The sequence below is a fragment of the Mesoplodon bidens genome (assembly GCF_964165515.1).
Source record: "Mesoplodon bidens genome assembly, chromosome: 4".
Lineage (NCBI taxonomy): Eukaryota > Metazoa > Chordata > Mammalia > Artiodactyla > Ziphiidae > Mesoplodon > Mesoplodon bidens.
In genome coordinates, this window is record NC_138160.1 from 153,476,789 (window position 1) to 153,498,875 (window position 22,087).

At 47.8% G+C, this 22,087-nt stretch overlaps 1 protein-coding gene across 1 annotated transcript; it reads right to left on the minus strand.

The window, feature by feature from the left end:
• Nucleotides 1-1,574: 1,574 nt before the first annotated feature.
• Nucleotides 1,575-21,414, minus strand: LMAN2 (lectin, mannose binding 2). Its single transcript, XM_081233688.1, has 8 exons — nt 21,047-21,414; nt 20,758-20,876; nt 7,682-7,799; nt 6,772-6,851; nt 6,467-6,628; nt 6,262-6,376; nt 3,461-3,580; nt 1,575-2,264 (listed from the first exon to the last, which is right to left on the minus strand). Exons 1-8 carry the CDS (start codon nt 21,258-21,260, stop codon nt 2,104-2,106), a joined length of 1,089 nt encoding a protein of 362 aa, XP_081089814.1. The 5' UTR covers nt 21,261-21,414; the 3' UTR covers nt 1,575-2,103.
• Between the last annotated feature and the right edge of the window lie 673 nt (nt 21,415-22,087).

Here is a 22,087-nt window from a genome sequence, read left to right on the forward strand (position 1 = left end):
TTGAGACGTTTGCCTTTCAGGCAGAAATTGCCCAGTTGATGTTACTGAGCATCAATACTTTCTACTCGAATAGAGAGCTCTTTCTGAGGGAGCTTATTTCAAATTCATCAGATGCTCTGGACAAAATCATGATATGAAAGCTTGACAGATTCCAGTAAACTAGACTCTGGGAAACAGCTGCACATTAATCTCATTCCAGACAAGTAAGATCAAACCCTATCGTGGGTACCAAAATAGGGATGACCAGGGATGATTTGATCAATACCCCTGGTGCTATCACCGAGTCTGGGACCAAAGCATTCATGGAGGCTTTGCAGGCTGGTGCAAAACCTCTCTGTGACTGACCAGTTTGGTGTTGAGTTTTTGTTTTTTTGCGGTACGCGGCCCTCTCACTGTTGTGGCCTCTCCCGTTGCGGAGCACAGGCTCTGGATGCGCAGGCTCAGCGGCTATGGCTCACGGGCCCAGCCACTCCGCGGCATGTGGGATCTTCCCGGACCGGGTCACGAACCCGTGCCCCCTGCATCGGCAGGCGGACTCTCAACCACTGCGCCACCAGGGAAGCCCTGGTGTCGAGTTTTATTCTGCCTATTTGGTTGCTGAAAGTGGTCGTTATCACCAAACACACTGAGCAGTATGCCTAGAGCCTTCTGTAAAAGGATCACCTGGTTAGGATTGACACAGGCAAACCTATGGGTTGTAGAAGAAAGGTTATTCAGTATCTGAAAGAAGACCAAACCGAGTCCTTGGAGGAAAGAATAACAAAGGAGATCATGAAGAAACACTCTCAGGGACTTCCCTGGTGGTCCAGCGGTTAAGACTCCACACGTCCACTGTAGGGGGCGCGGGTTCGATCCCTGGTCAGGGAATCCTACATGCCTACATGCCTCAGGGCGCAGCCAAAAAAAAAAAAGAAACTCTCAATTTATTGGCCATCCCATGACTCTTTTTGTGGAGAAGGAACATGATCAAGAAGTTAGTGATGGCTGAAATGTTGTTTAACTGTGAGTGGGAAGACGCTGGACTGGATGGAGGCCCTGTCCCATGGCGGGCAGGGGGTCAGGGGAGGACTGGACGCAGCAGCCAGCTACACCGCGGGGAGAGCCTCAGAGGCTGCCACACATGGCACTTTCCACTGTGGGCTTTCTTCACTCCCTGAACCGCCTTTGACCCTTCATGGCACCAGTGGGAACACCACTGCTGACCCCAACCTGCCCTCCTGCACCCACAATCCCTTCCAGATCATCCGGAGCCCCTAGAGTTCCCTTGGGTGGAGGTCACACCCACCACATGGGAACCACATCTTCACCTCACTGGATCCTTTCACACAGAGGCCCAGGGAACATGGAGATGGCGCAGGCCCCGCCCCCATGACGCCACCAGCTGTGTGACACTGGGTACGTTTTGCTTGACCTGCAAGACCTGTGATTCCCTACCTGGGAAATGGGGACCACAGCACCTGCCTCCTGGGGCTGTGCCACAGGCCTGAGGGGACGAGGCTAGGAGCTGTAAAGCGTGGCCAGCTGGATGTCATTTGAAGAAAAGAAAAGCAAGTCTCTTAGGACAGCCACACAGCTGAGGTTGGTTATTTCACTTTATTTAGCAAACCGTCACACTATGGGCCCCACCAAACTGCTCCTCCAGCCTCCCCCAAGGGTCTGCCTTGGAAAGAAGCTCAGAGGGTCAACAGGAAGGCCCAGGCTCCCCAGCTGGCCTCCTATTCTGTCACACACACCACACAGCACAGAACAAGATCACTGCTCATGTCCTCAGGTGCCCACCCCAGTGTGGTCTGGGGGCCTCCAGTGTTCAACAGCCACCTGCGGGGGTCTCGGCCCAGCACCAGGCACAGACCCCCTGCTTCTGAGAGGCTGGCATAGGGCAAGGGCCTCTGCACCCAGCTGTGGGGATGTCAAACCCTTTTTCCCCAGCCCTGAAGCCTGTCCCCACTGGGCAAGAAGCAAAATGTACGAAAATACTTCTTTAATTATTTCTTTGACATGGTTAAGAAATAAGGTCATCTTATTTTTCTTTTATAATCCTAGTTAAAAAAAAAAAGTTCACATTAGCGCCAGGGCCCTTCCCCAAGCCAAGCGCCCCGCTGCTCAGTAGAAACGCTTGTTCCGCTCCTGCCTCTTCTGAAACACCACGGCCCCCACGACGGCACACACGATGATGCCCAGGAGGGCACAGAGCAGCAGCAGGAACACCCGCCACCCCGTCAGGGGCCCGCTGCGGAAGTTCCCCGTCGGGTCGTCCACGTTGTCTGAGGGAGGAGAGAGGGCGGAATGAGAGGCCGGACGGGCTCCCAGGAGGTGGGGGAGCAGGGCGACAGCCCGTTTAGGCCCCCACACCCACCCTAGAGGCGTCAGCTGTGGCCTGCTCACACTGCACCAGTGAGGGGCAGGGGCATGCACAGAGACTGTCCAACCTCACTGGGACCCAAGGCTCCCGGGGATCCAGGCTGAGGTGCTTTCTGCTACAAGAAACTAGTGAACACTGGACTCCTGGGGTCTCCTTGACAGCCTGAGTCTGCCTGAGGCGGGCCCAGGACCTGCTTTCACAAGCCCACCCGCAGCCCAATGCAGTGGTCTGAGGTCCCCATCTGAAGAAACACAGCCCTGGCCACAGGCTGCCCTCACTCATATCTGGATGCGTTCGGTGTCTCCCAGGGCCCCGACCCCAACCCCCATCCTTCTGCTTTGACCCTCTACCCCAGTGGGTCCACCTATCTGAAAACGAGTTAACCCCTGCTTGGCCAGCTGCATGGGGTTGCTGGGTGGGCTGGAGCAGATGATGTGTCCGAAAACCCTCGGCAGCAGAAAGCTTTCAACCAAAGGCCGCAAAACTGGTCTATGGCAGGATTTGTTTGGCCCCCAAAACATTTAAAAGCGACTTGAATCTTAAAAAAGTGAGATGTCACATAAAATGTTGGGTTCCACCGGTGCTCTATCACCCGCTGGGCCCACATGCACAACTCTGGGGCTCCTGGGATAGATTTCGCCACACACACACACACAGGGGCCTCACTTCCCCCACGAGAACCCTTGCTCCGTGAAGACGAAGTGGTGGCTGACTAGTACTGTGGGAAGAACTCAGGCTTGGGGTTTTGCCAAAACTCAAGTTCACATCTTGCCTTTTTACCTCTTTCTAGCTGAGGAAGCCTGAGGATCAGCTCTCCCAGCAGTCACAGGACCTACTTCCAGGCCGTTCACTGAGGCCACGCACTGAGGTATCAGAGTGCCCCACGCACCACACACACCAACAAACAGCCCCTTTGGCTTCACTGGCCGCTATCCCAGCACTGAGTGCAGGAGGATGCAGACACCAGGTGCTCACACACCTGCTCATGAGCACTGTTTGCTGATCCAAGGGCCTGGCTGGACCAGGGAAGGGCAGATGGACCCCGGGCACTTGCCCGAGCCGGCCCAGGCCCCACCGGGAGGGGCTGCAAGTGCATACCTTTGGGCGACTTGAGCAAGTTGACGCTGGGCTCGATCTTGGTCCAGTCAATGTTCTCCTCGTCAGGCGTGTGCTCCACCATCAGCTGGAACAGCTTCATGGAGATGATGTCATGATTGTCTGCAGGATGAGAGTTAGCTTCTAAGGGGCCTGGAGCCGCTTCGGCGCACGTGGCCCAACGGCCGCCCCCCCGACCACATAAAGTGGCCAGGTTCCCTGGGGAGAACCCAGCAGCCCCCAGCAGGCAGCATTCCAGGGGCTGGAACACCTCCAGAACTCAGCAACAAGAAACCTGGAAGGAGGGAGAGCCAACAGGAAAAAGCAGGAGTTTCACAATCAAAACCATTGGGTCTGATCCTGGCTCTGCTGTCCTCTTTGAGGCTCAGTTTCCTCATTTGCAAATGCAGGTGGTAATCTCCACCTTGCACGGTTATCAAGGCGTATAAATGAGAAAGTACAGACAAGGCACAGGCGTACTGCTTGCAGATAGTATGTCTTTGAAAACAGAAACAGATAAGGACCCACACATTGTTCTATGACTGGTTGAGAAGCCTGATCCTCCCAAGGGCAGGCAGCCCCCAGACGTTCCTGTCACAGAGACCTAAATACAGGATGCAGACAAACGACTTGGCAGCCAGCTGAAAGCTCGGCCAGACACACAGTCAAGCGACTGTACCTGAGGAGACTTGAGAAAGGCCTGGGTCCAACTAGTATGGGCAGGAGAGAACCTCTAAATGACACTGACAGTAACTGATCACCCCATTTTTGAGATGGGGAGGTTGAGGCTCAGAACCAAGACAAGGGTCCTGGTCAGCCTGACTCCAGCTATCAGCTCAGCTGACTAGAATCTGATGAAAGGTCCAGAAAAGGGAGAACCTAAAGAGCAAGGCCCCCGTGGCCGGATTGGGCAGAGACCAGCCATACCTGACACCAGTACACGCAGCCCCTGGAAGCCCAGGGACAAGCACGGACTCTGGAGTCAGGCAGCAGGTCCCATCTGAGCTCTGCTGTTCCCTGGGTGCGTGAACTTGACAAGATCCCTTCAACTCCCAAATGCCCGATGGTCCCAGTCGTATAAAAGGGGAAAGAGACCGCTACCTATCTAAGAACACACCACGTGCCTTTACGCATGCGATGCCTGACAGGAGGCTGGCGTGCACAACCCTCCAACTAATGGTCAGACACTACTGTGTGCATGGCTCCCTCCACTGCCCTTCCGGGGCCTCTCTAAACAGCCTTAGAGAATATCCACCTGCCACAGATCTGGCTCTGTTTCCAGAACCTTCTCATGACACCTGCTGAAACACTGTCAGATGGAATTCCAAGTAACCCAGAGGAGGGCTGTAGTGAATCCACAGATGGAATAAGACGGGCCATGAGCTGGTAATTACTGAAGCTGGTTAACAGCAACAAGGGGCTTATTAGACCACCTCCCCTCTTACGGGTATAGTGGAATTTCCACATTAACAACTTTAAAACAACCCCCCCCCCCACCGCAAAATAGACACTGGGACAGGGTGGACCCAGACATTTGCATGGTGACGGGCAGGCTCCTGAACGGTGCTGGCTCACAGGTCCTGGAAACACCTATCCTGACAATAATCAAGCCTCTGACTGCTTCTCCACACTGCTTCCTAGCTCTGGTAGGCAGGAGCCAGCCCCAGGCTTGGTGCCTCCCAAGGGCCCTGAGAAGGGACTAAGGACCAAGGCCAAAGGCCACCATCAAGTGCCACCCAGGCCTGGTGGCCCCAAGAGGCCTGTGTAGGCAGGCAGCATCCCAATGCTTACAGTACACACCATGGGCCAAACAAGACAGAGCCCTGACCCTGTGGAGCTTACAATTCAGTGAGGGGGACACAGATAATGAAATAAATTACATGGCAGATTCCAGGATGGTTAAGTGCTATGAAGAAAAATAAAGCTAGGAAAGGTGATGGGAAGTGTGCAGGGGACTGGGATGTGTGTATGCGACTTTAAATGAGGGAATCAGGGACAGTCCCACCGAGGAAGTGACATCTGGGCGAGACCTGGAGAAGCCAAGGGAGAGATGCAAGCACAAAGGCCCAAGGCAGGAGGGCAGGGGTGGGTCTGAAGAGCGGCTAGGGGCAGTGTCACCAGGGAGCAGGGGGGATGAGCCAGAGGGAAGGGGGTGGGAAGGTGGCACACAGGCCTGGCAGATCACCACTGGGAGGGAGGTGGGAGGAGCAGCTCTGCTGCTGTGCTGGGAGAAACTGCTGGGGCTGGCGTGGGAGGAGGGACCCTCGGGAAGCTCCTGTGGTTGTCCAAGTGAGGGAGGATGGGGGCCCGGACCTGCCGGCAGTAAAGGAAGGGAGAAAAGTGGTCTGAGGCAGGGAGAAGACAAAGCCAGCAGGACCAGCCAACGGATGGGAGGTGGCGTGTGAGAGAAAATGCAGAGACCAGAATGATACCAAGGTGTTTTGACCTGAGCAACTACAAGGACAGAGGTTCGTTTCTATCTCTGGCTGTGGGTGTGTGAAGGCTGAGAGGCCTGCTTGGCACCAGGCGGAGATGCTGAGCAGGATGCTGGTGACACAGGTCTGGAGGTGGAAATCTGGGGGTCCACTGCATCCAGATTCAAAGCCCCCCAGCCCCTAGAGGACAGAGAGAGATGGCGGCTGAGGGACTGCTCATGGATATGGGAAGAGGAGGAAGAAAACCAGGCAAGCGTGGAAGCAAATGAAAGAAGGTCAGGAGGAAAGGGACTGGCTGTGTCACAAGCTCCCAAAATAGCAGGGAAGGTCAGACTGAGACTTCATACCTCGCTCAGCCCACACACTCACCAGAGAGGTCGCCGGTGCCGGCCGAGGCTCCGAAGTAGTAGCCAGTGGGCAGGCGCACGCCCGTGATGTCAATGCAGTTCTTCCACTCGTTCTTGTCCTCCAGGTCGGTCATCACCTGCGGCCGACCAGCAGGTCAAGGGCAGCCTGGGGCCGGTCCTGCCCACCTTCCCGAGCCCCCCCAGAGCCGCCCCTCCCGCCCGCTTACCGTCAGGCGACCCCGGGAGTAGCGCACGGCCAGGAAGGTGTCGTGATCGCGGTTGCGGAAGTCAGCCGTGCAGCCTGCCAGCTCGGTCCAGCGGCCATCCTTGCTGTGGTCGTAGGACAGGGAGCCATTGTTCACCATCACGGAGATGTACGGGAATACACGCTGAAACAAGACACGGGTTACTCTGAGGCCAGCCCAGCCCATGGGAGGCCACAGGGCACCCACCACCCTGATCCCTGGAGGCTCCTCTCATGAGGGGACCAGGGAGAAGTCCTGTTCTGCCCTGCAGGAGAGCAGGGGCCTACCTCTGTGGTCTCATCATTGGGATACGTGTCCAGGAAGATGGCTAAGCCATGGAAGTTGTCTTTGCTTCCAAACACAGGCCCTGGAATTAGAAGGAGATGCTCCTGTAACGGGAGAAACTGGAGTTGTCCCATGGATACCTGAAGGACAAAGTAATGCCAGCATGGGTGGGTTAATCTGTGGTCATTCTCCCAGGAAAGAGAAGGGATCTTTAAGTGGAGGTGGGGTGGGGGACTGGAGGGTGGTCTCAGGGGTGTGGCAGAGAGGACTCAAGTTTGAAGCCTGAACTGTGAAGGAACAGCACCTGCCTATGTGCTCTGAGGTGTCAGGTGACAAGGGGATACCCAACCTGTGAAAAGCAGGTGGCCAGTGCAGTAAGAACCATCCCTTAACCCTTCTGTCCAAGGCGAGACAGCAAACGTTTTAGGCTTTGTGGGCCACAGATGGTCTCTGTCACACAGCCTTCTTTGTTTTATCCTTTTTAAAATGGTGGAGGGACTTCCCTGGTGGTCCAGTGGGTAAGACTCCGTGCTCCCAATGCAGGGGGCCCAGGTTCGATCCCTGGTTGGGGAACTAGAACTCACATGCATGCCACAACTAAGAAGCCCACATGCTGCAACTAAAGATCCCGCGTGCTGCAACTAAGACCCGGTGCAGCCTAAATAAATAAATAAAATAAAATAAAATAAAATGGTAGAATGGTAAAACCATTCTTAGCTGGTGTAGAACACCAGGCCACAATGGGGCACAGAGTTGAGCCACAGGGTCATCTTCTAAAAGGACGCTCCCTCCAGTTGCCCCCAGGTCCCAGGTTTCCTCAAAGAGGAGCAGCAGCGCCCTAACAAGGGGGTGCAGAGTGGAGGATCCTTGGCCACAGACGCACAGGTCCCACCTGTGCGAGCGCCACCCTACCTGGCACCAGGCGGTCCCGGGTATACCACAAGGCAATGCCGTCACCATGGAGATTCTTCTTCCCTGCGCCATGGACTTTGAAGTGAACGTGCATCTCCCAGTCCTTGAGGAAGCAAGGCTAGAGGGAGAGCAGAGAGGGCTGCTCAGAGCTCCCCAGGCTTGTGTGCCAGATAGAGGTGACCCGGCACAGACCCTGCACCGAGATGACACTCAGAACAGGGCCAGGCAGCAGGGTCACGAGTGTCACTGACCAACAGACCCCCCAGCGTTCTCAGCAGGGAGGGAGGGGCTGCTGGGCCTCCCAGGTCGGGAGTATCCCAAGGCTGCTGAGGCAGCTTTTTAACAGAATGACGGAGATCCATAAGCACTTAGAGTTCAAGATCAAGATATTAAAGATACTGAGAGAGGAAAGATAAGTTGCAAAACAGTATCAGCACTATGTGCTCATTTTTGAAAAAGAAAAATTAGCATATGTGTAGAGAAAGAAGGAAATGAAAGAAATATGAACCAACATTAATGAAAGCTAACTCTGGGAGGGGAATGTCTACTTTCTATGTCTGAATCTTCTGTATTGAACATATTACTTCTGTAATTAGAAAAAACTCAAATGAAAAATAAAAACCCTATGTCCCATTGTGGGTGATCTGGCTTGTGCATCACAGATTTACCAGAGTCACTGTTCTGGGCCTGGGCACCAGGAGCCCAGGTGAGGAGACCTGGCCCCTGAGAACACAGGGTTAGCAGGCACCTGCACTACAGCCTGACACAGTGTGAAGTCAGCCCTCCCAGTTCTTGACAGTTCATTGGCTCTGGGAGACCCTGCAGATTCTGGAGGGGGCAACTGTGAGGTGGTAAGAACCAGGTCTCAAGGACATATGGGCACGGAATCTAAGTCCAAGACCTGCTGAGGGGATGGAAGCCCTGGTGAACCAGTCTTGCTTTGGACTGAGACGACAAAAACTGCAACTGAAAAGTAAGAATGAATGAGAAAGGCCTCCCAGGGATTGTAGCTCAGCTATGAGTCCTCATAATCCCTGAAATTAGACAACAGACTCACCCAAGCCTCACATTTCAGCAAAAAAATCTTGCAAACACCGGGGCTTCCCTGGTGGCGCAGTGGTTAATTAAGAATCTGCCTGCCAATGCAGGGGACACAGGTTCGAGCCCTGGTCCGGGAAGATCCCACACGTCACGGAGCAACTAAGCCTGTGCGCCACAAATACTGAGCCTGTGCTCTAGAGCCCACGAGCCACAACCACTGAGCCCGTGAGCCACAACTACTGAAGCCCACGTGCCTAGCCCGTGCTCCGCAACAGGAGGAGCCACCGCAATGAGAAGCCTGCGCACCGCAACAAAGAGTAGCCCCCACTCGCCGTAACTAAAGAAAGCCCGCACACAGCAACAAAGACCCAACGCAGCCAAGAATAAAAATAAATAAATAAATAAATTCATTAAGAAAAAGAAAAAAGCTATCTTTCATTCTTCAGGGAGAAGAAAAGTGATCCGGATCCAGATGTAAAGTCAGAGATTCACGAAGGAATGAAGAACAATGACTAAAGTAGATGTGAGACTAAAAATCTAAATAAATATTTGACTGCATAAAACAATAATGCTTTGCGTGATTTAAAACAGAAAGATTAATAACAACGGGGTAAAAAGAGTTAAAGTGTTCTAAAAGCCTTGCATCGTCCTGGAAGGAGTTAGAAGCACGTGTTATCATTAGACTTTGGTAAAACATTATGTGTGCTTTAAACTCCAGAGAAACCATTAAAATATTGGGAAATAAGCACAGAACTTTCAAGCTAACAGAAGAGTAAAAGTGGAATAAAAATTAACCAACCCAAAAGAAGCCAAGACCCGAGAGAAGAATGAACAGAGAATAGTCAGTACAAACAGAAAGTGAATAGTAAGATGGCAGATTAAACCCAAATAAACATATCAGTAATTTTACTAAATGTAGATAGACTAAATGCTGGTAAGGGTACACATGATCTCCCTGTATTATTTTCTTTTCTTCTTCTTCTTTATTTTTTTTTAATGAAGTACAGTTCACATACAATATTAGTTTCAGGGGCACCATATAGGGATTGATATTTATATACATTACGAATTGATCACCACAATAAGTCTAGTAACTATCTGTCACCATAGAAAGTTATTGTAATATTATTGACCACATTCCCTATGCTGTACATTACATCCCCATGACTTATTTATTTTATAACTGGAAGTCTGTACCTCTTAATCTCTGTATTTTTTCTTACAACTGCATGTGAATCTACAAATATCTCAAAATAAAAAGTTTAATTTTAAAAATAAGTAACAGATCAAAGACTTAAACTTAAGAGCTAAAACTATAAAACTCTTTAGAAAAAACGGGAAAATCTTCACAACACCAGATTTAGCAATAATTTCCTAGATATTACACCAAAGCACAGACAACAAAAAAATCAAATTGGACTTCATCAAAATTAAAACCTTTTACACGTCAAAGAACATGAACAGAATGAAAAGACAACCCACAGACTGAGAGAATATATTTCCAAATCATATATTGATAATGTCCAGAATATATAGAAAACTCCTAAAACTCAACAAAAAACCCAATTCAAAAATGGGCAAAGGACTTGGATACACATTTTTTCATAGAAGAATATATACAAATGGCTAATAAGCACATGAAAAGACGCTCAACATCATTAGTCATTAGAGAAATGCAAATCAAAGCCACAAGATACCACTCCACACCCATTCGGATGGCTATCATCAAAAAAATGGAAAGGGCTTCCCTGGTGGCGCAGTGGTTGACAGTCTGCCTGCCAATGGAGGGGACGCGGGTTTGAGCCCTGGTCTGGGAGGATCCCACATGCCACGTGGCAACTGGGTCCGTGAGCCACAACTGCTGAGCCTGCACGTCTGGAGCCTGTGCTCCACAACAAGAGAGGCCGCGACAGTGAGAGGCCCGCGCACCATGATGAAGAGTGGCCCTTGCTCGCCGCAACTAGAGAAAGCCCTCGCACAGAAACGAAGACCCAACACGGCCAAAAATAAATAAATAAAAATAAATAAATTTTTTTTAAAAATGGAAAATAAGTATTGTAAAGATGTGGAGAAATTGGAACCCTGATGCACTCCTGGTGAGAATGTAAAATGGTGTGGTTGCTATGGAAAACAGTTTGGTGGTCCTCAAAAAGTTAAACAAAGAGTTACCATGTGACCCAGCGATTCCACTTCCTAGGTATTTACCAAAAAAAAGTGAAAACAGGCACTACAACAGCCACCTATGTCCACCCATGTACGTAGCAGCGCTGTTCACAATAGCCAAAAGGTGGAAACCACCCAGTGTCCAACAACAGATGAATGGATAAACAAAATGTGGTGTGCGCGCACACACGCACATGCACACACACACACACACACAGAGGAATGTTATTTAGCCATAAAAAGGAATGAAGTACTAATACATGCTACAACATGGATGAACCTTGCAGATATTATGCTAAGTGAAATAAGCCAGATATAGACAAATATTCTATAATTCCATTTATGTGAGGTACCTAGAAGAGTCAAATTCAGAAACAGAAAGTAGAATAGTGGTTACCAGGGGCTGTGGGGAGGCAGGGAACGGGGAGTTAGTGCTTAATGAGTACAGTTTCAGCTTGGGATGATGAAAAAGTTCTGGAGATAGATGGTGGTGATGGCTGCACAACAAGGTGAATGTACTTAATGCCACTAAACTGTACACTTGAAAGTGGTTAAGGGACTTCCCTGGTGGCGCAGTGGTTTGGAATCCACCTGCCAATGCAGGGGACACGGGTTCAAGCCCTGGTCCGGGAAGATCCCACATACTGTGAAGCAACTAAGCCCGTGCATCACAACTACTGAGCCTGAGCTCTAGAGCCCGCGAGCCACAACTACTGAGGCTGTGTGCCACAAATATGAAGCCCGCGAGCTGTAACTACTGAAGCCTGCGCGCTACAACTACTGAAGCCCGCATGCCTAGAGCCTGCGCACTGCAACAAGAGAAGCCACGGCAATGAGAAGCCCGCGCACTGCAATGAAGAGTAGCCCCTGCTCGCCAAGAAAGCCGTGCGCAGCAACAAAGACCCAATGCCGCCAAAAATAAATAAATAAATTTATTTTTTTAATTATAAAAACAAAAGTGGTTAAGATGGTAAATTTTATGTCATGTATATTTTACCACAATAAAAATTTTTTGAGAAATTTTATTTTCTTTTTCACGCAGATACATATTTACAGTAATCAAAGTATTTACATTTTTTATAGTATTTACATTTTTTTAATATTGAAGATTGATTTACAATGTTAATTTCTGCTGTACAGCAAAGTGACTCAGTTATACAGATACATATATTCTTTTTCATATTATTTTCCATTATGGATTATCACAGGATATTGAATATAGTTCCCTGTGCTGTACAGTAGGACCTTGTCGTTTATAATTTGCATCTGCTAACCCCAAACTCCCAATCCTTCCCTCCCCCACCCCCTTCCCCCTTGGCAACCACAAGTATGTTCTCTATATCGGTGAGTCTGTTTCTGTTTCATAGATATGTTCATTTGTGTCATATTTTAGATTCTACATATAACTGATGTATTTGTTTTTCTCTGTCTGACTTATTTCACTTAGTATGATCATCTCTAGGTCCATCCATGTTGCTGCAAATGGCATTACTTCATTCGTTTTTGTAGCTGAGTAATATTCCATTGTATACCCACATCCTTATCCATTCATCTGTCGATGGACATTTAGGTTGTTTCCGTGTCTTGGCTATTGTAAATAGTACTGCAATGAACACTGGAGTGCATGTATCTTTTCAAATTAGAGTTTTGTCTGGATATATGCCCAGGAGTGGGATTGCCCGATCATATGGAAAATCTATTTTTAGTTTTTTGAGGTATCTCTATACTGGCTGCACCAATTTACATTCCCACCAACAGTGTAAGAGGTTCCCTTTTCTCCACACCCTCTCCAGCATTTCTTATTTGTAGACTTTTTAATGATGGCCATTCTGACCGGTGTGAGGTGGTACCTCACTGCAGTTTTGATTTGCATTTCTCTAATAATCAGAGACAATGAGCATCTTTTCATGTGCCTATTAGCCATCTGTATGTCTTCTTTGGAGAAATGTCTATTTAGGTTTTCTGCTCATTTTTTGATTGGGTTGGGGTTTTTTTTGTTATTGAATTGTATGAGCTGTTTGTATATTTTGGAAATTAAGCCCTTGTCGGTCGCATCATTTGCAAATACTTTCTCCCAGTCCATAGGTTTCTTTTCATTTTGTTTATGGTTTCCTTTGCTGTGCAAAAGCTTATAAGTTTGACCAGGTCCCATTTGTTTATTTTTGCTTTTATTTCTATTGCCTTGGGAGACTGACCTAAGGAAATATTGGTAGGATTTATGTCAGAGAATGTTTTGCCTATGTTCTCTTCTAGGAATTTTATGGTGTCATGTCATATTTAAGTCTTTAAGCCATTTTGAGTTTATTTTTGTACATGGTGTGAGGGGGTGTTCTAACTTATATTGATTTACATGAAGCTGTCTTAACTTTCCCAACACCACTTGCTGAAGAGACTGTCTTTTCCCCATTGTATATTCTTGTGTCCTTTGTGGTAACCATTACATTTAAAAAAACTGTCCCAATGCCATTGAGTATCGTACTGAAGACAATCGTTTCAAAAATTAAAGTATTTAAAAGTAAAAAACAATAAAAGGTTAAATGGTAAATTTTATGCTATTGTGTTTTACCACAATAAAAATAAATGAATAACCGCCCAAAAGCCTAATTTTATGCTGTTTACAGGAGACAACTCTAAAACATAAAGAAGTGGGAAAAAGAAAAGGATAGAAAAAGATATTACATGCAAAAACTAAGCAAAAGCAAGCTTGTGCAGCTATGCCAATAACAAAGTTTAGAAGGAGACTCTTCTTAAGAACAAAGGACTCCATTTTTCAGGAAAATTTTGGTCTCAAAATATATAAAGCAGAAACTGACAGACTACAAAGATAAAGACAAATCCATACACAGGCATTTTAATACACCTCTCCTAATAACTGATAAAAACAAGCAAAAATGTCAGAAGGATATAGAGATTTGAACCCAATCAGCAAACATGACCTAAGGACCTAAATGGCACACTTCACTCAAGCAGTAAAGAATCCACATCCTTCACAAACACACACGGAATGTTTCCCCAAAATCCTGATCATTCGAAGGACCATTTGCAAGTCTCAACAGACCTCTAAGGATTGAAATCATAGAACCTGTTCCTTGACCATGATGAAATTAGATATCAATAACTTAAAAAATAAAGATAACTAGAAAAGCCCTCATGTATTTGAAAAAACTTAAAAACATATCTCACATACACAAAAGTCAGCCCAGAAACTAAGATTTCAAATGGGCTCTTTGGTGCCCAGGAGTTTTCTATGCCTGGGAACAATGCACTGAGATAAGACCCCAAGCTGGTGGGAGGTGTGCCTCTGAGAAGGGCAACGATGCACTGGAAGGTGAGAAAGGAAAACCTCCCCTCCTGTCCCTGGCATGTTTGCAGGGAGATCAGTTTCAGGAAAGAGTACACATGGAAGTTGAGGACCTAGAAACCGATACCTCCAAGACTATCCTGGCCTCAGAAAGTCTCTGTGTACTGCAGGTAAGACTGTAGATCATCAGACAGAATACTGTGATACAGACAATATAAAGAAGGATTTTAAGCAGATGAGGTACGGGCTAGAACTGATGTAGAAGTTGCTTTTGAGGGCAGAACATGACATGGCCATGGTCTTCCATCCTGGCCGCACAGCTGAGCCACATGGGGAGCTTAGAAATCTTAATGCCCTGGCCCTCCCCCAGGCCAACTAAATCAGAATCAATCATTGGCAGTCACAGACCATTTTACAGTTAGGTAGTTTCTGTGTCTTGGCTTGCAACAAAGTGAAAGGCAGACCTAATCCTTTTTTTTTTAAATTGGAGTTGCTTTACAATGTTGTGTTAGTTTCTGTTGTATAGCAAAGTGAATCAGTTATACGTATACATATATCCACTCTTTTTTGGATTTCCTTCCCATTTAGGTCACCACAGACCATTGAGTGTTCCCTGTGCTATACAGTAGGTTCTCATTAGTTATCTATTTTATATTGTCTATAGTAGTGCATATACATCAATCCCAATCTCCCATAAGTTTGTTCTCTACATCTGTGACTCTATTTCTGCTTTGCAAATAAGTTCATCTGTACCATTTTTCTAGATTCCACATATAAGCGATATTATACGATATTTGTTTTTCTCTTTCTGACTTACTTCACTCTGTATGACAGTCTCTAGGTCTATCCACATCAAGGCAGAGCTAATCTAACAGTCCGCTAATACATTGTTAAAATTTTTGATGAAAGATCACTACATGATTTAGGGTTTATAAACCAAAGAAGTTCAAAACATTGAGTGACCCTGCTATAACAAAACTCCCTGCATCTCCATCTATTTAAGCAAACACAAGTTCTCAGCATTCACACAGATAATAACAAAAAGCAGAAGTCACACTAAAGCTTCTCATTCTGACAATGACATCCATCCAAATGGGGGTGGGGAGATGACAGCTGGATGAGATGCAATTCAATAAATGTTTACTTTGTGTAATAATTATTCAAAAATTGTATAATGTGTAAGGCATTTCTTTTGATCAACGGTATACCAATGATAATTATAATAATCCCAAAGAAAATATTAACTTAATTTCAAGGTCCCAACAAGGTTAAAAGCTTAAATTATTACACTTATTTTATTTGCAGAGAAACATGACAGGCTAATCAGTAAAATTTTCAAGCATTAAGTATACTGCATTAAGATAAAATTCTGGGGCTTCCCTGGTGGCGCAGTGGTTGAAAGTCCGCCTGCTGACGCAAGGGACACGGGTTCATGCCCCGGTCTGGGAAGATCCCACATGCCGCAGAGCGGCTGGGCCCGTGAGCCATGGCCGCTGAGCCTGCATGTCCGGAGCCTGTGCTCCGCAATGGGAGAGGCCACAGCAGTGAGAGGCCCGCGTACCACACACACACACAAAAAAGATAAAATTCTGTGTGGGAAATGAAATGAAAATACAAGTTCAATTTTTAAAAATGATGTACAATTTGGGCTTATTCAAGTGGATCTCAAAAGGGAACCCTCCTGCACTGTTGGTGGGAATGTAAATTGATACAGCCACTATGGAGAACAGTATGGAGGTTCCTTAAAAAACTAATAATAGAACTACCATATGACCCAGCAATCCCACTACTGGACATATACCATGAGAAAACCGTAATTCAAAAAGATACATGTACCACAATGTTCACTGTAGCACTATTTACAATAGCCAGGACATGGAAGCAACCTAAGTGTCCACTGACAGATGAATGGATAAAGATGTGGCACATATATACAATGGAATATTATTCAGCCATAAAAAGGAACGAAATTGAGTTATTTGTAATGAGGTGGATGGACCTAGAGTCTGTCATACAGAGTAACATAAGTCAGAAAGAGAAAAACAAATATCATATGCTAACACACATATACAGAATCTAAAAAAACAGTACTGATGAACGTAGTGGCAGGGCAGGAATAAAGACACAGACGTAGAGAATGGACTTGAGGACACAGGGCAGGAAGAGGAAGCTGGGAGGAAGTGAGAGAGTAGCACTGACATATACACACGACCAAATGCAAAATGGACGGCTAGTGGGAAGCTGCTGCACAGCACAGGGAGACCAGCTCGGTGCTCTGTGACAACCTAGAGGGATGGGATAGGGAGGGTGGGAGGGAGGCTCAAGAGGGAGGGGATATGCGGATACATGTATACGTATAGCTGATTCACTTTCTTATACAGCAGCAACTAACAACATTGTAAAGCAATTATACTCCAATAAAGATACCCAAATAAATAAATAAATAAATAAAAGAGTGGATCTCAAATTGCAATATTTAGACTCCACTGAACAGGAGGCGGGGGAAGAAAGACAGCACAATTATATTCCAGACTGAAAAACTTGATGAAGGCAAGTGCAGAATTCTCTCAGCCTGTGACACTGCCAACCACCAACTATCTCCAACCATAATTAAGTTACTTGTGACTGAACCAATTTCTAGCAGTTCCAGCACTATTTGTACCTCAGTTTAAAAATAAAAAAAATTTTAATGTTATGCTGAACTCACTTCCTTGAAAAATATAAGGCTACATTATAATTTTTAAAAGTTATCAGAAAACATGGGGACTTCCCTGGCAGTCCAGTGGCTGGGACACCACACTTCCACTGCAGGGGGCCCAGGTTCGATCCCTGGTTGGGGAACTAACATCCTGCATGCCGCACAGTGAGGCCAAAAGAAAAGGTATCTGAAAATACATGGGACCTAATTAAACTTAAAAGCTTTTGCACAGCAAAGGAAACCATAAACAAAACAAAAAGACAATCCACAGAATGGGAGAAAACATTTGCAAGCGAAGCAACCGACAAGGGATTAATCTCCAAAGTATACAAACAGATCACGCAGCTCAATCAATATCAAAAACAAACAACATGGGGGCTTCCCTGGTGGCGCAGTGGTTGAGAGTCCACCTGCCGAGGCAGGGGACACGGGTTCGTGCCCCGGTCTGGGAAGATCCCACATGCCGCGGAGCGGTTGGGCCCGTGAGCCATGGCCGTTCAGCCTGCGCGTCCGGAGCCTGTGCTCCGCAACGGGAGAGGCCACAACAGTGAGAGGCCCACGTACAGCAAAAAAAAAAAAAAAAAAAAAAAACACAATCAAAAAATGGGCAGAAGATCTAAATAGACATTTCTCCAGAGAAGACATACAGATGGCCAAGAAGCACATGAAAAGCTACTGAACATCACTGATTATTAGAGAAATGCACATCAACACTACAATGAGGGGGTGGCTGAGCAGGCAGGCAGGCGGCTAGGTGGGTGGCAGCGGCCTCTGGGCAGTAGAGGGGGCTCTGGGGTGGCACCACGGGCAAGGGTAGAGGGGCAAGTTGGCCACCACCGCTGCCGGGGGGGGGCGGGGGGGGCGGTAGGAAGGAGAGCCACTTTGGGGTAGGGAGCGGGTGGGAGAAGGAAAGGCGGGCAGCCGCTCGGCTGCGGCACTCTTTAAATTTTTTGGGGTGCCGCAAAGGAGACCCCTGGAGCTGATGTTCCTGATCCCCGGGGTGACAACGGCTGCTGCCTAACCTGGAAAGAGGAATGCCAGCTCCTGAGCAGGCCTCACTGGTGGAGGAGAGGCAACCACAGACCCATCAGGAAGCTGCCTCCACTGGCCCAGGCATGGAACCCGAGACCACAGCCATCACTATTCTAGCTTCCATGAAGGAGCAGATAGCCCTGCATGTTGAAGAACGTTGGAAACCTACCATGATGTTTGCTATGTAATTCCTTGCTGGCCTCAGATGACTTCAAAATTTTATCTTTTGGCAAAGAATAGTATTCTGAATGGATGTTTTGTGGGAGAAAGCAAAAGGGGTTCTGGTTTCTCGAGACAGAAGGAACCTACTTCTGCTCATGGGCTACCTCTTTTGTGAAGCCATGTTCACCCCAGCCTGAAGTCAACAAGTCAACTCTCTCCTGATCTTCTTTAGCACTTTATACCACTGCTCTCTTATCAAATGCTCCTTTGAATGATATAATAAAAAGTCACCTAAGGATAAAAAAAAAAAAAAAAAAAACCTACAATGAGGTATCACCTCACACCAGTCAGAATGGCCATCATCAGAAAGTCTACAGGGACTTCCCTGGTGGCACAGTGGTTAAGACCCCATGCTCCCAATGCAGGGGGCCCGGATTCAATCACTGGTCAGGGGAACTAGATCCCACATGCAGGCCGCAACTAAGAGTTCTCATGCCACAACTAAAAGACCCAGTGCAACCAGATAAATATATTTTTTAAAAGTCTATAAACAATAAATGCTGGAGAGGGTGTGGAGAAAAGGGAACTCTCCTACACTGTTGGTGGGAATGTAAACTGGTACAACCACTATGGAGAACAGTATGGAGGTTCCTTAAAAAACTAAAAATAGAACTACCATATGATCCAGCAATCCCACTACTGGGCATATACCCAGACAAAGCTCTAATTTGAAAAGATACATGCACCCCAATGTTCACTGAAGCACTATTTAAAATAGCGAAGACATGGTAGCAACCTAGATGTCCACTGACATGGATAAAGAAAATGTGGTACATATATACAATGGAATATTACTCAGCCATAGAAAAGAATGAAATAATGCCATTTGCAGCAACATGGATGGACCTAGAGATTACCATACTAAGTGAAGTAAGTCAGACAGAGAAAGACAAACATCATATGATATCACTTCTATATGAAATGTAAAAAAAAAAAGATACAAATGAACTTATTTACAAAACAGAAACAGACTCACAGACTTTGAAAACAAACTTATGGTTACCAAAGGGGAAACGTGGGGGAGGGATAAATTAGGAGTTTGGGATTAACAAATACACACTACTGTATATAAAATAAACAACAAGGACCTACTGTATAGCAAAGGGGACTCTACTCAATATTCTGTAATAACCTATATGGGAAAAGAATCTGAAAAAAGAATGGATATATGTATATGTATAAATGAATCACTTTGCTGTACACCTAAAACTAACACAACATTGTAAATCAACTATATTCTAATATAAAATAAAATTTTTTTTTAATTTATATGACAGAAAAATGTGACAGAATGTGACTCCGGGGGAAATAGTTAATGAAGTACTCTCTGAGTGGGTGGCACTCGAGCTGAGACCTAACAGATAAGAAGAAACCAAGCAAGCATGAAGAGACTGGAGACAGCGTCCCAGACAGAGGGAACAAGTGCAAAGGTCCTGAGGCAAGAAGGCAGCCAGAGAGGCTGGAACAAAATTAACAGAGCGAATGACTGGAAATGCCAGGCACTAGGGGCCGGACTGTGCAGACATAATGCATGTTTATCCCTTCACAGGAGACCCCAGGCTCTGAGGATCAGAGTGAAAGCTGAACAAAGTATCCCCAGATGCCCCTAGCTGGAAGGAGAGGTGGAGCTGAGGTAACAGGCAGATGAGGCAACACAAGGACAGTGTGGGCTCTCAGAACTAAATGGGGACGTCATCCAGAAGGGACTAAAGAGCAGGGTAACAAAGAAAACTAGGACACTAGCCAACAGCTTAGGCCATGGGAACAGTTGGGTTCAGGCAGGCTGAGGAAGGAGTACATTCTGCTCCCAATTATTACCCTTTCACCCCTTTCCTGACCTTCCTTGGTGTGGAGTCTGTGCAGCAGCTGATCTTGGCCACTGCTTATATATGACACACCAGTGACACCTGAGGCTCCCTAACCTCTGCAGCAAAGGTCACAGAAACTAAACTGCCCATGAGTCCACTGATGACTAGACCCTCAATCAAGCACTGAGGAAGGGGACTGAGTCTGCAAGTATTTCTAAGGGGTTCCTCCACTGTCCAGGCTGGGTCAAGTGTAGCAAATGAATTGCTGGGCTTGGAGATGAGACAGATCAGAGTTTAAACGTTGTTTATGCCATTCGCTGTCAGTTAGCTCTGCAAAAACTCAGGATAGCCATCTACATCAGTCTGTTTGAGAATTAAGTGCAATAAGGCACGTTAAAGTCAGTGCCTAACACACAAAAAATACCCAATGAAGACTCCACTCGTTCCATTTATCCCACTAATGAGAGGGTTCAGTTCAGGCAGATGACAGCCCCACTACTTACTGGCTATGTGATTTTGGGGAAGGCACTTTCAACTCTGAGTCTTAGCTTCTTAATAGTGAAATAGAGATAACATCAGTTACTTCTCATGGCTTTTGAAGGAATGAAGTAAGAAGAGTGTACGAAATGTCAAGCACAGCTCCTGACACATGGTTACTTCGATTGTCATTACCTGTTATTACTGGCGGGTGTGACCAAGATGGGGAAGGGGCCGGAGGAGGGAAGGGCGGCCTTCAAACTAAGCTCAGGTCTAGGCTGCTGACTGCAGTGGCTTACTTAATGCTCTGCCTAGCCTCCTGGGAACCACTCACCAGGTGGTTCCAGATAGAGCCCTCTTTGCTGCGCTCGTCAGGGGTCAGACGCACGTACTGGCTCGTGAGCATTGTGCTGCCTTGGAAGTCCCAGAGGAGCGTGGAGCTGGAACCGACCCCTGTGGGCAGAGACACGGGCACAGACAGGTGCGTAAAAGGCCAGGCCAGGACTCGCTTTGCCAGAGGCAGGGAACCCACAGAACTGCTCTGACCAGAACAAAGGGCACCCCTTCCCCAACCCCATCCAGCCTCGCCCTCACCCTGAACTCATTCCCGCCCCAGGCCTCACCGTGGTAGGGCTTGATGAGCGAATGCTCCCGTTTGAGGTGTTCACTGTTGCCGTCAGTTATATCGGCAGCCACCGGCCCCAGAAACAGGAGAAAAAGTATAAGTGTAGTGGGGCCAGGGCCGGGGCCGGGAAGCCCAGGCCTCCCCGGGCATCGCCGGCCCCAGCCCCAGCGCCAAACCCAGCCTGCCGCCGCCGCCGCCGCCGCCGCCGCCATTCTCCGTTCCTCTCGACCACTTCCGTCTTAGGACTTCCGCCTTCCGGGTGTTCCATCTAATAGCCTCCGGCCGGAAGCCCTCCAACCCTAGTGTCACCTGGGAACTGCCAGCAAAAGCAAAGCCTCGCTGCCGTGGAGACGGCGGCTGTATTTGCTGAGCAGCCTCCCATGCTGGTCGAGTGCCTTGGCGGCTGCGAGGCACCTGTCAGCCAGCCTCAGCAATGGGTTCTTACGAGCGACAAGAGCAGCAGCCAATCATGGAACAGCACGTTCGGCTCGTGGGCCAACGGGGAGCAGAGGGATGATTTGTGTCGGCGGGCAGCGCGAGGGTCGTCTGTGAAGTGGGGCATGCTGGAACTCGTAGTTTTCATGGGCCGCTCGCGCAGGCTGGGAAGACGAAGCCTAGAACGCTGTTGGCCTCTGGCCACTGGTGGCGTCCCTGGAGTAACCTTTCCCAGTTCAAGAAGAAGGGAGTTCTAAATTGAAGGCGGAGACCAGAATTCCATCTCCCGCGCCGCCTAGAACTCACTAGGGCGAGACTTTTTAGCCATTTCTGGCTCCCGCCTTTGGAAACAGAATTCCTTTACTTGATGTCGTCCAGTACTCCCAGTTCCTCAGGCCCAGTTGGGTTTCAGCAGGAGGAGCAGATCCGAATCCCGTCCCAGTGATAGCTGGGGCCCATTCGTATCCAAACGATTGTAGTGCTTGCCTGGCGCAGCAGGAAGCATCCAGGGAAGGTCCGGGAAAGCTGGCCGTGGAGCAAAGGTGGAAAACTGGTGGCCCACAGCCAAATAGAGCTCTTGCTGATGCTATTTCAAGTAAATGAC

Bases quoted from the DNA above. Each gene is read 5' to 3' on its own strand.
- LMAN2 (XM_081233688.1), bottom strand. From the start codon at position 21,260: ATGGCGGCGGCGGCGGCGGCGGCGGCGGCAGGCTGGGTTTGGCGCTGG. The intron at 6,852-7,681 runs GTAGGGTGGCGC...TTCTAATTCCAG, and splicing joins CCGGGACCGCCTGGTGCCAG to GGCCTGTGTTTGGAAGCAAA. The intron at 3,581-6,261 runs GTGAGTGTGTGG...CTCATCCTGCAG, and splicing joins CGGCACCGGCGACCTCTCTG to ACAATCATGACATCATCTCC.